General features: G+C 44.4%; 1 protein-coding gene across 8 annotated transcripts in view; it reads right to left on the bottom strand.

The window, feature by feature from the left end:
- Positions 1-17,273, bottom strand: part of LOC140545530 (muscleblind-like protein 1) — a 129,049-nt gene that overhangs the window by 85,670 nt on the left and 26,106 nt on the right. For all 8 annotated transcript variants that reach the window (XM_072668316.1, XM_072668322.1, XM_072668323.1 and 5 more), the window contains exon 2: positions 5,296-6,315. In XM_072668316.1, the coding sequence (XP_072524417.1) occupies positions 5,296-5,469 (174 nt within the window). In that variant the 5' untranslated portion in view covers positions 5,470-6,315. The remainder of the gene's footprint in view (positions 1-5,295; positions 6,316-17,273) is intronic.

Genomic DNA, 17,273 nt, shown 5'->3' on the forward strand with positions numbered 1-17,273 from the left:
GGGTTGGGTTATGATCAATAATGGCTCATGAATATTTTAAGCACTGCTGCGGGAAGCGTGGAACCGCATCGATGGCAGTAGAATTGTGGTAAATCCACAAAAACGTGCTTGGCCTTAAGCCAGCTTGCTTCACGTGCTTCGCCCAGCTTGAAGACATTTCTAAGCCACCATTAAGCTTCATGATCAGGCTGATCTTTGCCATCTCGGCTTTATCAGACATGGTCTGACCTGCAGAGATGCTCAGCTGACCACTCAAACGACCTTTAAGGGATTCATAAAAGGACTAAAGTATTGGGACACCTGCTCATTCATACTTTAAAAGAGTTTACCCAGCTAACTGTCTCTACTGTTGGTCAGAATGATCACCACCTTACCTCATCATCCCCAACTCAGCCCAAATTAGTATTGGATGGAGCACCATCCATCCATCCAACCCACACCTGGCATTGGGCAGCATGGTGCCAATAGGTTCATCATGCTTATCCGCTCCAGAGAGTTCTGTTTTGTTGGCAGTGCTTCTCTACAGGGATGTATCTGTATCTGTAGTCTAACGTCAGCTGTCATGACAGGCTTATGTAGGTGTTATGAAGTCTTATGAGCCCTGCAGAAGGCTGCATGTTCTTCAATAATGTGTTGTTATAGGACTGAAGGACTGAAGTTCTTCACAGCTCTGGCCTCTAGAAATGCCAACGGAAAGGAGTCCGGACATGTTGGCTCCCCCACGCATCATTTCCTGTTTGTGCACGGCCGTTTCCTGCAATCAAGTGGTGCTATTTTTGGGAGGGGATGAAAACGTGGAGTGTGGAAGTAGGTGAGCGGCGGCACCGGAGCGAAAACAGGAGGAGGAGGAGGAGGAGGAGGAGGAGGAGGAGGAGGCTCTCAGCCTGTGTTTGATTTGCTAAAACATCTCCCTGAACTTTCTGTTTCTGCTGCCCCTCCTTCTCTCTGCGGCTCTGTGGGCTTCAGAGGGAAGGAAAGAACAAATCCCACCAGAACGCCACGCCACGTAGTACACACTCTCACTCTGACTCTCTATCACTTTCACTCTCTATCACTCTCACTCTCTATCACTCTCACTCTCTATCTCCCTCCCTCTATCACTCACTCTCTATTACTCTCTCTCTATTACTCTTATTCTATCACTCTCACTCTCTCTCTATCACTCTCATTCTATCACTCTCACTCTCTATCACTCTCATTCTATCACTCTCACTCTATCACTCTCTATCACTCTCATTCTATCACTCTCACTCTCTATCACTCTCATTCTATCACTCTCACTCTATCACTCTCTATCACTCTCATTCTATCACTCTCACTCTCTATTACTCTAACTCTCTATCACTCTCCCTCTATCACTCACTCTCTGCCACTCTCACTCTCTATCACTCTCGTTATTACTCTCATTCTATCACTCTCACTCTCTCTCTATCACTCTCTATCACTCTCATTCTATCACTCTCACTCTCTATCACTCTCACTCTCTATCACTCTCACTCTTTATCACTCTCTCTATTACTATCACTCTATTACTCTCACTCTCACTCTTTATCACTCTCTCTATCGCCCTCCCTCTATCACTCACTCTCTATTACTCTCTCTCTATTACTCTTATTCTATCACTCTCACTCTCTCTCTATCACTCTCATTCTATCACTCTCACTCTCTATTACTCTCTCTCTATCACTCTCATTCTATCACTCTCATTCTATCACTCTCACTCTCTCTCTATCACTCTCATTCTCACTCTCTATTACTCGAACTCTCTATCACTCTCCCTCTATCACTCACTCTCTGCCACTCTCACTCTCTATCACTCTCTCATTATTACTCTCATTCTATCACTCTCACTCTCTCTCTATCACTCTCTATCACGCTCATTCTATCACTCTCACTCTCTATCACTCTCACTCTTTATCACTCTCTCTATTACTATCACTCTATTACTCTCACTCTCCATCTTTCTCTATCACTCTCTCTCTCTATTACTCTCACACTATTACTCTATCACTCTCACTATCCCTCTCTATCCCTCTCTCTCTATCACTCTCACTCTATCATTCTCTCTCTATTACTCTCTCTCTATCACTCTCCCTCTCTATCACTCACTCTCTATCACTCTCACTCTCCCTCTCTCTCTATTACTCTCACTCTCTATCACTCCCATTCTCTCTCTATCACTCTCTCTCTATATATATATATGTATATATCTTCGTCTGTCACTCTCTCTTTAATTCTATCTCTCTCTCAATGTCTCTCTCCCCCTTTTATCTCCCCACTATCTCTCTTTCAGTGTCTCGCTCTTCAGTGCCTTTCTTGTCTTCCTCATTCTTTCTCTCTCTCTCTCTCTCTCTCTCTCTCTCTCTCTCTCTCTTTCCTTGTCTCTCTCCCTTTTCTCCATTCCTTACTCTTTCTACCCCCCCCCCCCTCTCTCTCTGTCTGCTAATGGTGTAAGCAATTCCTGCACAGATAAAAACAGATATGTCATTCTGTCAGAAGCTGGGCAGAGGAATTGGCAGGGAAAGGCCATGGTGTGTGTGTGTGTGTGTGTGTGTGTGTGTGTGTGTAAGTGTGTGTGTCTGGTCTGCTCCTGGCTCTCTAACCTGTGTGACTAACACTGGTCTGTTCTTCCCCGCTCCACAGTCCAACGTTAAAGCGATACTGCACCAAATCTAACCGGCCGGCATCCGCATCACTCCGCCCAGCAGCGCTGCCATAGCGCACGCTCAGCGTCTGCCCTCAGCCGGCCTGCAGGTCGAATCCCGTGAAGTTACAATAGAACCTAAGGCCAAGGTTCTGTACGGTTAGAGAAAAAAGGGTGCAGAGCTTCATCATAAAGAACACCCCTCCAACTGTTAACCACCACGCTTTGGGCTTGTGCTGCAGCCAGTGGCACTGCGGACATTTCACTGGTAGGGGGAGGAGGATGCTAAGTACTGACCCTGCGGGGTGTCCAAACTTTTGCTTAGAGTTCCTTTCCTTTTTCATTCTTATTTTTTTAAAAGAGAGCATCTTTAACTTCATGCCTTTTGGAAATGAGGTCAGCTTTTACCCGCCCAGCCATGCACAGGACTTTGACCAGGGTACCCAAACTTTTGCATGGCGCTGTAGACGATGCCATACATCTGGGCGTTCTGTGGGGTTCAGTTTTTGGACATCATGAGCAAAGGTGTGCCTCCCTGTCCCAGGCCCAACCAATTAGGGTGCCTAGTCGCCCAGTAGGGTTGTGTCCCAATTGCATACTAATTACCTAGTAACTAGGTTTTGAGTATGAAGTATATAGTGTAGATAGAAGTGTCAACGCTGAGTGTACTCCAATAGCCGTGGTTACGATGGGCACTATTATCCCACAATGCAGTGCAAAATGGAAAGGGAGAAGCTACTCACACCTGGAATAGTTACAGCGGCCACAGTGACTAGAGAACTTGCAGCGACGGATGTTGGCATAGCAACGCTTTGTAGTATTAGTAGTATTAGCACACCTTATAGTATTAGTATGTAGTATGCAAATTGGGAAACACAGCCGCAGTTTTATTGGTATATAAGTTTAGTAAAACTCACTGATAGAAACAGACCGTGTCAAAATAAAAGTCACTAATACAAACAAACAAAGAGAGTGTCAAAATAAAAGTCCCTAATGCACACAAACAAATGAACAGTGTCAAAATAAAAGTCCCTAATGCACACAAACAAACTGACCATGTCAAAATAAAAGTCCCTAATACACAAATGAACAGACCGCGTCAAAATAAGTCATTAATACAAACGACTGAATAGACTCTGTCAAAATAAAAGTCCCTAATACAAACAGACCCCATCAAACTAAAGTAACTAATACAAACCAACGAACAGACTGTGTCAAAATAAAAGTCCCTAATACAAACAGACCCCATCAAACTAAAGTAACTAATACAAACCAACGAACAGACTGTGTCAAAATAAAAGTCCCTAATGCAAACCAACATACAGCCCATGTCAAAAGTCAGTAATACAAACAAACAAATGGACAGTGTTGTGTGCCCTATTACAGCAAATCTTGTGGTAGTGGTTGATTCCCAGCAGCAGGGTTGGGTACCTCTGGCTTAGCCAGTATGAAAGCTAGCTTTGATATATCTACCCAGATACTAATTAGAAGTAAACATTAAAGGCTTGTGTGCTTGGGCACATATCAATACAACACCATAGTCATTTCTGCATCGCGCCATCTGAACTGTTGTTGGCACATTTTACACCACACCCACTCGAAAGGCCTCCTCTGAGTACATGTACACTCGGGTCATGTCATACAAAGACTGCTGAGACGTGAAAGCCACTGTGCACCTCCATGCTAGTCAATACTCATTCAAGCTATATATATATATATATATATATATATATATATATATATATGTATATATATAATACTGTCGATCTCCTCACTGAAACCGAACGCCTTCACACAGACTAAACAACCTGAGTGCCAAACCAAACACAGGCTATTATTAGAAAAAACAACATTTACTTTAGACAGATCCTGTAACCTCACACTCGCAGAATGTCCGTCCGACTGACCAGCCAGTCATCAGAGCCACAATCCAGTTTACTACAAATTCCTCTTACCCCAAAACCAAGTACGAAGATTCATACGCAATGCTAATGCTAATGCTAATGCTAATAATATTTGCTGCCATTAAAGTAGACTGGGGTGACTCTAGCAGCAGGACAGTTATAACATAGACAAATTGTTTTGAATTTGAATAAAATGATTAATAGGGTGTATATACGCTATAGGACAAAAGTTTTTGGACACCTGCTCAATCATTGTTTCTTTCGACATCAAGGGTATTTTGCTTTTGTAGGAGTAACTGTCTGTACTGTCCACGGAGGAAGGCGTTCTACTAGATTTTGGAGGAGCACAGCTGTGAGGATTTGATTGCATTCAGTGACAAGAGTGTTTGTTAGTGAGGTCAGGACGATGGATGATCTCCACCCGACTCCCAACTTATCCCAAAAGTACTGGATGGAGCACCATCTCATCACTCCAGAGAACACATGTTCCACTGCTCCACAGCTCAATGCTGGGGGGCTTTACACCCCCTCTATTATCCCACGCCTGTTTATCTGCCCCAGAGAGTCCTATTCTGTTGGCAGTACTTCTCTACAGGGCTAGACTAAGAGCCTACATTTGGGGTAAGAGGGAAACTGTGTAAAGTAGATTTTCCAAACTACCACTCCCAGCAAACCTTCTACACTCTACTCCGATCCTCAACCAAATCCGGCCAGAAGGGGGCGCTCTAAAGGAAGGCCACTACTCACTTTGAGGGAATCGAAGCAGGCGATGACCCTCCCGTTCTCCACCTGACAGCTCTTAGCGGGATGGGCGAATTTACATTCAGAGTCGGGCCGGGAGCAGGTGCCCCGCTGGAACTCACGGCACACCTCCAGCGTCAGCCATTTGGTGTCCCGGATGGGCGTCACATTCACTGCCATTTTTGGGTCGAGTCACTTGAGAGTAAAAGGGGTGGAGGAGGGGTGGAGGATATCCAGGCAATGCAGCAGCGACGGAAAGACAGGCTTTTTGCCCCGTTTGCGTTCGTAGGATGGTGCTCAAGGAGTCTGGAAAGAGAGAGGAGACGGCTGATGTTCGCTTTGAGGGGGCGCTCTTGGGAATATGCCCACTATCAGAGGCCCATTTTCCGCCTCCTTGTCCAGAGACCTCCTTTTCTCTCTCTCTCGCTCTCTCACTCTCACTCTCTCTCGCTCTTGCTTTCTCTTTTTCTCCAAATCTCTCTCTCTCTCTCTCTCTCTCTCTCTCTCTCACTCACTCACTCACGTTCTCCTCAGCTGAACCGCCCGGACAGACGGACGGTGAAACTCATTATTGATTACGGTTAAGGGGACAAAATCGAAGGGGGGCGGGGGGGCGGGGAGGGTTAGTGGTGGTGGTGGTGGTGGTGGAGAGAGGCAGTTTAGCAGCAGCCTCTCAGCCACACACACATATACACACACACACACTCACACACACGCACACACACACACACACACACACTGAGAGAGAAAGTCTTGTCCCGTTGGACGATTTTCCCCCTTATGAGACGGACTCGTGGAGGGGCGCGAGAAGCAGCATGAGGAGCACTCCAGAGGAGCAGGGAGGGGGCCAAGAGCGTTGCTATGGTGACCAGGTAGAGCGGGTTGTGTGGCCCAGGCCTTCCTTGTTTTCGTCTCGGTTGGCACGGAAGCGGCAGGCGTAAGCTGGGAAGGAAAGGGGGCGGGGCTTTGCCCTTTCAAGCGGTCCAAGCAGCAGCGGATGTCAAAGGCACGTCAGTCAGTACCAACCTGTGGGGGGGAGAGAGGGAATGATTAGCTCCCAAAACACAAACACACACACAGGGCTGGTAGTAAGAGCCATAACATTAAAACCACCTGCCTAATATCACCTAGGCCCACCTTGCCCCCAAAAACAGCTCTGACCCATCAAGGTCAACATTATATACACCAAATAAGCCATATCATTAAAACCACCTGCCAAATATTGTGTACGTCACCAATACAGCCCTGACCCGTCGAGGCATGGACTCCACAAGACCCCCGGAAGGTGTCCTGTGGTATCTGGGACGACAGGGTCTTGGGCACCCAAGGTTCATGGAGGCTTACAGGACTTCTTAAAGGATCTGCTGCTAGTCTCAGGATCTGCTGGTCTTGTGGAGTCCACTCCTCGATGGGTCAGAGCTGTTTTACACAATACTAGGCAGGTGGTTTCAATGTTATGGCTTATTTGGTGTATATAATGGTATATACACTACACGCACATGAAACTATACAAACACACACACATACACACACAAGCAGAACCACACACAGGCAATTTCAACAGCCTTGGCTCTGAAGTGCAAACATCAGATCAAGCCGCATATCTCTTACAGTGACTCTTAAAAGTGAGCGAGAGAGAGAAAGAGAGAGAGAGAGAGCAGTAGAAACAAGCCTATAAGGGAACAGCCAATAAGAGAGAACCGGGCGGCAGCGTGATTCTGGGCTGCAAGCCAGGCGTGAGAAAGCATGGCCTCCATCGGGTCACAGTGCCCGAGCAGAGGAGGAGGAGTGAGACACTGAGAAAGAGAGAGAGAGAGAGAGCGAGAGAGAGAGGGAGTGTAATGCAGAAAAAAACATGCTCCAATTAGATTGTGAGTGGGAGTGAAAAATGAGGCTAGGTAAAAATACTTCATTGTTTTAACAGACAGAGCAAATATGTCGCAGCCTGGCAGCTCAGCTGGCATATTCCCCTCTGTGGTGACCCCCTTCCCCCTCTTCCACCCCCACACCCCACCCAGGCCTGCAGAGAAAGCCCTGGGCCCACCGAATGGAGGGTTATGTACCAGCTTCCACGACGTGCAGAGCCATTTCCATTACCAGCACATTAAATATGAAGCAGGCAATTTGGCTCCTCATTTTCTTCCCCTGCCTCCCCGTTTTTTCCTCCAGTGCTTTATTTCCTCTGGCCCTCCTCTAATGTGTTGCGCACTCAGGACCCTCAGCAGGCGTGCCATGCAAGAGAGGGCATGGGGTGAACCAAGGACAAGCTACAGCTACTGCTACACTTTATGCCAGTCAGCTTCTGCCTTAGCTTAACAGGCCTGTAATGCCACTGGCTGGTCACTTTATTAGAAACACCCTTGTAATTTCACACAGTTTATCAAAATCCTCGGCGTTGTGCATCCAAACAATGGCCACTTTATTAGAAACCCCAGCATTGTATGTCCACTCATTGGCCACTTTATTAGAAACACCCTTGTCATTTCACATAGTTTATAAAAACCATCAGCATTGTACGTCCACTCATTGGCCACTTTATTAGAAACAAAAGCCTTGCAGTGCCACTGGCTGGCCACTTTATTAGAAACACCCTTGTAATTCCACCCAATTTATTAAAACCCCCAGCACTGTACACCTACTCATTGGCCATTTTATTAGAAACCCCAGTCTTGTGCTTCCAATCACTGGCCACTTTATCAGAAACACCCTTGTAATTCCACTCAGGTTATTAAATTCCCCAGCCTTGCATGTCCATTTACTGGCCACTATATTAGAAACACCAGCCTTGCAATGCAACTGGCTGGCCACTTTATTAGAAACAACCAGCCTTGCATGTCCATTCACTGGCCTCTTTATTAGAAACACCAGTCTGGCGCTTCCACTCACTGGCCCCTTTTTTAGAAACATTGTTGTAATTCCACCCAGTTTATTAAAACCCCCAGCACTGTACATCCAATCACTGGCCACTTTATTAGAAACACCAGCCTTGCATGTTCACTCACTGAGCGAAGGCTCACATGCTCCAGAGTGTCCCGTTCTATTGGCTAATTCATGAATTTTAAGGGGTGACTGGACGGTGTAGATAGTCAGACGGATAGATGGAGAGATAGAGAGCGCGAGAGCGAGACGGTGCTGGCTGTGTGAGTGTAGTAGAAGCTCCTGCTGTTCCTCTCCTCCTCACATGCTGCAGCATGCAGGTGTGGGAGTGAAATAGTGCAGGCTGCAGCATCCACACATTACACCATGCCATCACACACACACACACCCACACACACACACACACAGGCACAGGCCCGCTCACAAACATGCTGGGAGGCACTCTAACACACACATACCCTGTTCACCTATTCATATGGTCACACCCACCCACACATGCACACACAGGCCTGTGCTCTCTAATTGGCAGTTTAAAGCAGAACTTAATGAAACTGAGGGCCAATGTCCAACATTAACACACACACACACACACACACACACACACACACTCACACACACAAACAAACTCACCCACACAAAAGCAGTGCTCTACGGGGTTGGTTGGCACACTCAGAAAAAAATCAGTCTATGAGTAAACAGACTATGTAGCCAAAAGTTTGTGGACACCTGCTCATCCAAGCAAGTGTGTCCCTCCTCTGCTGCTGTAACAGCCTCTACTCGTGTTTGAAGGCTTTCCAGTAGCCTTCAGAACACTGCTGTGAGGATTTGTTTGGATTCAACCATGAGATCACTTGGCGAGGCCTGGTGCTAGAGGGGTATACACCCCTTAAACCCCCCCCCCCCCCCCCAGCAGTGGAACTCCAACCAATACTTTCGGGATGAGTTTGGGAGTCGGGGATGATGAACATCCTGACCTCGCTGAATGCAATCAAATCCTTGCAGCGATGCTCCTCCATGATCTAGTAGAAAGCCTTCTTCCCTGGACAGTAGAGACTAGAGTTACTCTACTCTACTTTTTCATACTCTTGATTTTAGAAGAAACAATGAATGAGCAGGTGTCCAAATACTTTAGTCAAGGCAAGCTGTATGTTGTATTTATATGGCAGAGAGTGAAGCATGTGCTAACCAACTCTGTCCACCCCTATATGCTGTAAGCTCCCCTAGAAGAGAGCCCTGGGTTATTGATCACATGGTTGTGGGTTCGATACCCATGTCTGCTAAGCTGCCGCTGTTGGGCCCTCTCTGTCTCAGGGGTGCTGTAACAAGTCAGACGCCAGTTTCTAAGCTAAGCTAAGTCTTAGAGCAACCTGCGAGCTCAGTGACTCAGAAGTAGCCTAAGACTTGTGCGAGAGCTCACATCCTGCGCAACACCACCCAGACAGACACTCCACCAAGTCAATGATGACACAATAATCGCAGCATCAGTCCAGGTTAATAATTACGTAGTCTGCCAGCGAACTGCTGTTGTGATACAAGGCGTGGCAGCGCTTAACTCAACGCCACATCAGGTTTAGCCGTAGGTGTGATATTTTCTTGTCAATCAGAGCATGCAGCTTTCCAGCCCATTAAACTCTGCAGTAGCGCTGCCGTTCGTCGGCCTTGGGTCAACGGAGCGGTGAGATTGCGCACCGGTGTCATACCGGAGCAGGCAGTGTGTTCAATCACAGTAATAGTTGCTATGATAACATGTCTGGGGCGATCAATGATGATACGACCTCATCATTTGTCTAAATGCTATAAGTAAAGCTAGGGCTAATTGCTAATCTACTGGATTTACAGGCACGCAGACATGTTGCAAGGCTGGCTGGCTGTCCTGTTCATTTACTGTGGAAGCCTGGGAGACATTCCGGGTCCCATTGCTCTCTACTATGCTGTTACTGGAGTGTTACTGGTGAGAACATTTGAAGCTAGGCCTTAAGGCTAATTTTAGCTAATGCTAACGCTTAGCCAACATATTTTTAACACCATGTTAGTGTGATGTGTGTGTTTTGCTGGTTAATCCTATATACACAGTCTTCAGTCCAGCTCCTGGAGGCCTAACCAATAGTAGAGCATAGCCATTTCTGCTTAAATAACAAGGCAATATATGTCCAAATGTTTGTGGACACCCCTTCTAATGAATGCATTAAGTTGCACCTGTTGCTGACACTCACTTTGACTCAGCTTGTCTAGTCCCTGTAGAGAAGTACTGCCAATAGCCTATTCTATTGGCAGTGCTTCTCTACAGAGCAGATAAATAAACATGAACCTATTGGCAAGATGAGCTAGAGGGGTATAAAGCCCCCCAGCAGCATTGATTTGTGGAGCAGTAGAAGAACTCTGTTCTCTGGAATGATGGATGACGGTGCTCCATCCAGTACTTTTGGAATGAGCTGGAGAGTTGTAGATGATGAGGTGGGGTGAGGGTGATCATCAGCCAACCTCATCAGCCTGACCTCGCTAAGGCTCTTGTTAATCCTAAATGCTAGCAAGAAATCCTCTAGTAGAAATCCCTCCTGCCTGGAAAATACCCTTGAATTCGGAAGAGACGATAAATGAGCAGGTGTCCCAATACTTTTGTCCATACAGTCTATGTACTCCCTACTTAAATCTGGTAAAACAGTAATACATGACACTCGCATTAAGGAGAATATGGTGTTGTTGTTGACACTAGACAGCAGCTCGTCACCTCCAGACTCCAGACTAAGCTAGTGATGGAAATACAGTGCTGCTACGGGAACCAGGCCTCGTGAGCAGGTATCCATGCTAAGGTTAAAGCTAACCCTAGCCGACCGGCTTTTTTGCCCTCTCTTCTTTCCATCGTCCGCTACATCATAAACACACTGGACTAGCCTCAGCTGGACCAAGCTGGAGCTTAACACACCTCCGAAGGGGAAGACAAAAGCACAGTGCTAAACGGGTGCTAGGCTAAAAGCTAACTTGGCTGCAGTCTATTCAGCTGGCTGATCACACATCGCGCCAGGAGAATACTAAGAACACAGCAACACCAACCCGTAATACTTTGCAATAATTACAAACAATAGTTAGCCCACAGTGTAAAGCTATGCTATGCTAGGTTATGCTATGCCAACATGGTACTATACACAAGCTAATCAGAGTAGAGCATCCTCGAGCCCTCTATAAAAGGAAAATCAGCATGTTTATCCTTTTGGGGTATGATAACAGGGTGGTAAACTGGCTTGTAAAACCCTATCTGAGCATTTTTCAGCTCACAGAGTTACATTTTATCCATCAATCAACAACTTAAATACTTAATAAACTCGTTCTATGGCACCTTTAATTAAAAACTAGACCTGGCTGAGGGTTATTTATACTCAGAGCCAGCGGTTAAGACATGGGACATCAATAAGGTTCCAGCTCAGGAGTTACTGGACTAAACAAATCGGAATAAATGAGTTATCAATAAGCGCCTGGACGTGAATAAATTATGAATAAGATCATTCCATATAGCCAAAGGCCTGGAGATACGATTAGCCCCCCACCCCCACACCATTCTCTACATGGGGATGAATGATGATGTCTGAGGAAACACTCAGCACACTCAGTACACTCCCAAACACACACACACACACACACACACATACACATACACACACACACTCCCACACTTTCTACCAATAGCAACAGCTGCAGGTGTTTCCCGTTGCACCTTTAAGTGGTTTAAAATGGGTTGAAAATGTACGACTATCCACCTAAACCCCCTAAACTGATGAAATTTGCACTTACAGCGAGGGATATTGATAAACCAAGAGCGGATTTAAATTCCTACAGTGTTTTTTTGTACGATTGCACCAAAGCTAATGATTCTAACGACTAGCGCAACTTAATGGAACCAATTAGCATGCTATTACTGAGCCCAAACCGACAAAACATGGCATATCAGCCAGACTTAGGGCAAATGAAAAATCATTTTTTGGTTCAATTATTTCTTATTATAATTTTTTTTTTAAACGCTCTAAAATATTGATTAGTATTCATTAAGTTTAAAACGTCTTGTTGTCTGGATTTCAAAGCAACCAGTGGCCTTTTGAATCTCAATTTCACACAAAGTAGCTCAGCTAACGGCATGCTAGACAGCTTGAGCGTCTCTCTCGCACTCGCTCACTCTCGCGCACTCTCGCGCACACACATACGCAGTGTTTACTTCAGGCTGTTTTGCACAGCAGTCATGGGACACGTAAGACACACCACACCACACACACACACACACAGGCAGTTTGCAGGCCTCTGGTTTCAAACATTTAATGGCCTTCATCTGATAATGCGAATCACACGGGCTGTTCCAACTACATCTGAGATGCCGAAGAGAACTCTTAAGAAAAATGTGATCGCACTTCATTATCTGTTTGACACTCTATCTGACAGCAGACACACATCTAATTTCACGCATAAAATGAAAGCCTGGATAATATGTCTGTAACCAGCTTTTCTACTGATGTTGAGTTTAAGGAGCTACAGATACCAGCTGATGTCATTTTATGTGGTCCAAAAATTGGTAATTTATTATAATATTTTTTTTAATCAATACAAATGTTAAGGAACTAAAATTTTGATAAGCCAAATATTGGCTTTTATATATGTTATTAGTTGAAAACTAAGCAAGACAAAACTGGAGCTGGACAGATATAAATTTGTGCCATAAGCTTTTTAACAGTAATATAAATTATATGGAACTAATAATATCTAATCATTTTTAAGGAACTAATTGTTGTGATGACTGATAATCAGAAAAAAAAAAAAAAAAAAAAGCAAAAAAAAAAAATTATTAATAAATTCAAACATCATTCAACTGAATATCAGCTGATTTTTTTAATGGGAAAAATTAATTATTGAATAATTATACTGAATAATTTAAATTAGTGGATAGTTTATATTTAAAACTCAAGGCTTTAATGAATAACTAATTTATTGACTAATTTTAAGGAGCTAAAACATTCTAGCATATCTTGTTTCATATATAACAAAAATTAAATGTTTACAAGTAAGCTTGTTAAAGTAAATTAAATTTTAATCCGTGGCTTCACCCCAAAACCTGAACCTAGAATCAATAACTCTACCTTCCCACAGATAGTTTGTTACCTGCTAATGACCAAAATCTGATCAAATCTGATAATTAGCTCAATCAAAGCATGACCAAACATTTGGTCATTATTCATTATATATCAATATTCATTTTAAGTAACTACAGATAGATAGATTTACAGTATATCACATGGCTAAAACTCAATAAGCTAAAAATCTATATGAGTTGTGAATTGTGATGTGATGCAACTTTAATGTATATCTCAGTGATATTAAATTATATATATATATATATATATATATATATATATATATATATATATATATATATAGATGGGCTATTTATGTGGCAATAATTTGATCTCATCTTCTACCTATGATCTAAGGTGTGGTAAAAAATTAGAATTTAACTTCTGACAGAATTTTCCAACTTAAGCAACAATATTACAATAAGCAATAATATTATTATTGAATCACAGCATGTTTCTGTGATCGCTGGTGATAAGTGTAATGCTGTAAGTTCTAGGGAGTTCATATCTGCCCATTTCTATCCGCCAAAGGACACATCGCTCACACTCTAAAATCAGTGCCCATGTGTCTGGCTCTCTCCTGGGTCCATGTCTTTGGCTCAGGGGCTGTAAAAGAACCTCAGTAAAGTTTGGATGGTGGGTTTTTAAATCATGTTAAAGCTCTAGTCTCAGTTAGTTCCTCCGTATGCCAGACCACATGCGCCGCAGCCACGCTCTGATGTCAGTTCTTTTCCCAGAATTCCAGGCTGCGTGTGAGTAAACAGGCCGGAGTGTGGCGGCCGTGGAAACATGACTCCTTCCACCCCCTCCAAACCCACCGCGCTCGCTCCCGGCCTCTCTCTCTCTCTCTTTTGCACACAGTAAAGGCTAATAAGAGCACCACATGGAAATGTATTTATGTAGCACTGTGGCCTCCGCCTGCCTCTATACACCATCTGTAAACAATGGCACCGCACCAAGGAAAGTGAGAGCGAGAGATATCAGTGGAAACCAAAATGAGAGAACGACAGCAGGAGAAAAGAAGCAAGACGAAGACGGTAGAGCGTGAAGCTTAGAGGAGAGAGAGGGTTTTCAGAAGACGGGGAGATAGAAAGGTGGAGTAGAAGAGGAAAGGGAGGGGTGGAAGGGAGGCGAGGCGAGAGCACCACTCCAGTCCACCATCTTTTCACCTTGAATGACTTCCAGGGGAAGCAGAAGCCAAGTTGCTGTTCCAGCCACAAGGTCTGACCTTTGGAACGCAAACAAACCCAACCGTGGATCATCAAAAAGCAAAGACCCAGTCCAACTGTTGTGCCCCCCCCCTCCCTCCCACCTCTCTTCTAAGAGAGCTACCACATCTGAAGGGTTTACAGCCCTCCAGTTTTTGAAGGACAGGGAGGAATCCACTGTCCTCCACTACTATAAACAAAAGAGACCAACTGATGTCCACCTGGATCCGTCCAGCCATTGTAACCATTTGTGCAGCGAACAGAATAGGAGACAGTGAGCACCCATGAGTATCCTGTCGGTTCAGGGGATAGAACCAGTGACCTTCGAGTCACAAGGAAGCTTCTCAGAGGGTTACCACATCTGTAGCACCCATGCCTGGAGCAGTGGGCAGCCCTAACTACAGCACCTGGGAAGCAGTTTAGGGTTAGATCCCTTGCTCAAGGGCACTTCAGTTGTATCCCGTCGGTTAAGGGGATAGAACCAGTGACCTTCGAGTCACAAGGAAGCTTCTCTAACCTTCAGGCCACGGCTGAAGGCCCCTGTCTCCCCCCTCTATTATTAGGGAGCTACTACATCTGCAAGGTCTACAGTCCTCCAGTTTTTGGAGGGGATGGAGGAATCATGTCATTCTGAAAAGAGCAGTCTGCAGAACTTGGACAGGAGACAGGAGACCACTAAGCTGCAGTAAGGTGTTGGGGGAAGGTAGGGATGGAGGTACAAGGAGGATAACTGTTCCCACCTGCCAGATAGGATTCACTGTTCGGCAGCGATGAGTCAGTGAGTGTAAGGATGTCAAAGGTCTGCGGCTGCAGCAGGAGAATGCTCCCAGCCTCGGGTTACAAAGCACCGCTTACTGCTGCTGCTGTTAAACTCTGATTTGTTTGATTCTCACAAAGAGAAAGGGAGGAGAGGCGGACTGTAGGGGAGGAGTAGCACTTTTGGGTGCAGGTTTTCTGAGTAAGAACTGGCCAGCTGAACGTCTGGTTTTATCTGTATTGTCCAATTCTGTAGGGACCAATTCCAACAAGACATATTCTTAGCATATGGAAGTGAAACTCATTTCAATTCTGATTCTGATAAATGGCATAACCTGAAGAGTATGATCTAAAGTAGACACCTGTTCAGTGAGTCTTTCTTCTGGGTTTTAATAATGAAGGAGATGTCCCCCACCCTTCACACCATTTTAACAGCCACTACTCTTCTGGGAAGAACATCCCATTCTATTTGAATTGCGTTTCAATTCTAATAAGGTTATACAAGCTGTGAGCAAGTGCAAGCATATGTCAGCAAACGTTGTGGAGTTTAATTGAGAGCTCTATGTACCTCTATGAAGTAGTTATTTTTAAGCACCTCTATCTAATATCTATCTAAGTTATTTACTACAACCCCAGAGTTATCTAATTAAGCACCTCTATCAAGTAGTCATCTACTTAAGCTCCAGAGTTATCTAACTGACCACATCTATCTAGTAGAGTCATCAAATTGAGCACCTCTATTTAGTGGAGTCATCAAATTGAGCACCTCTATCTAGAAGAGTCATCTAATTGAGCTTCAGAGTTGTCTAATTGAGCACCACTATCAAGGAAAGAGTCATTTAATTAAGCGCCTCTATCTAGTAGACTCATCTAATTGAGCACCTCTATCTAGTAGAGTCATCTAATTGAGCACCTCTGTCTAGTAGAGTCATCTAATTGAGCACCTCTATCTAGTAGAGTCATCTAATTGAGCACTTCTACCAAGGAAAGAGTCATCTAATTGAGCACCTCTATCTAGAAGAGTTATCTAACCGTGCACCTCTAGTAGAGTAGAGAATGTATCACCTCTATCTAGTAGAGTTACCAATTTCAGCACCTCTATCTAGCAGAGTCATCAAATTGAGCACCTCTATCTAGAAGAGTCATCTAATTGAGCTTCAGAGTTGTCTAATTGAGCACCACTATCAAGGAAAGAGTCATTTAATTACGCGCCTCTATCTAGTAGAGTCATCTAATTGAGCACCTTTATCTAGTAGAGTCATCTAATTGAGCACTTCTACCAAGGAAAGAGTCATCTAATTGAGCACCTCTATCTAGAAGAGTTATCTAACCGAGCACCTCTAGTAGAGTAGAGAATGTATCACCTCTATCTAGTAGAGTTACCAATTTCAGCACCTCTATCTAGCAGAGTCATCTAATTGAGCACCTCTATATAGAAGACTCATCTAATTGAGCTTCAGAGTCATCTAATTGAGCACCACTATCTGGTAAAGTCATCTAATTGAGCACCTCTATCTAGTAGAGTCATCTAATTGAGCACCTCTATCTAGAAGACTCATCTAATTGAGCTTCAGAGTCATCTAATTGAGCACCTCTATCTAGAAGACTCATCTAATTAAGCTTCAGAGTCATCTAATTGAGCACCTCTATCTAGAAGACACATCTAATTGAGCTTCAGAATCATCTAATTGAGCACCTCTATCTAGTAGAGTCATCTAATTGAGCACCTCTATATAGACGACTCATCTAATTGAGCTTCAGAGTCATCTATTTGAGCACCTCTATCTAGAAGACTCATCTAATTGAGCTTCAGAGTCATCTAATTGAGCACCTCTATCTAGTAGAGTCATCTAATTAAGCTTCAGAGTCATCTAATTGAGCACCTCTATCTAGAAGACTCATCTAATTGAGCTTCAGAATCATCTAATTGAGCACCTCTATCTAGTAGAGTCATCTAATTGAGCACCTCTATACAGAAGACTCATCTAATTGAGCACCTCTATCAAAGAAAGAGTCATCTAATTGAGCACCT

This window comes from Salminus brasiliensis, chromosome 23 (genome assembly GCF_030463535.1).
Source record: "Salminus brasiliensis chromosome 23, fSalBra1.hap2, whole genome shotgun sequence".
NCBI classification, from domain to species: Eukaryota; Metazoa; Chordata; class Actinopteri; order Characiformes; family Bryconidae; genus Salminus; species Salminus brasiliensis.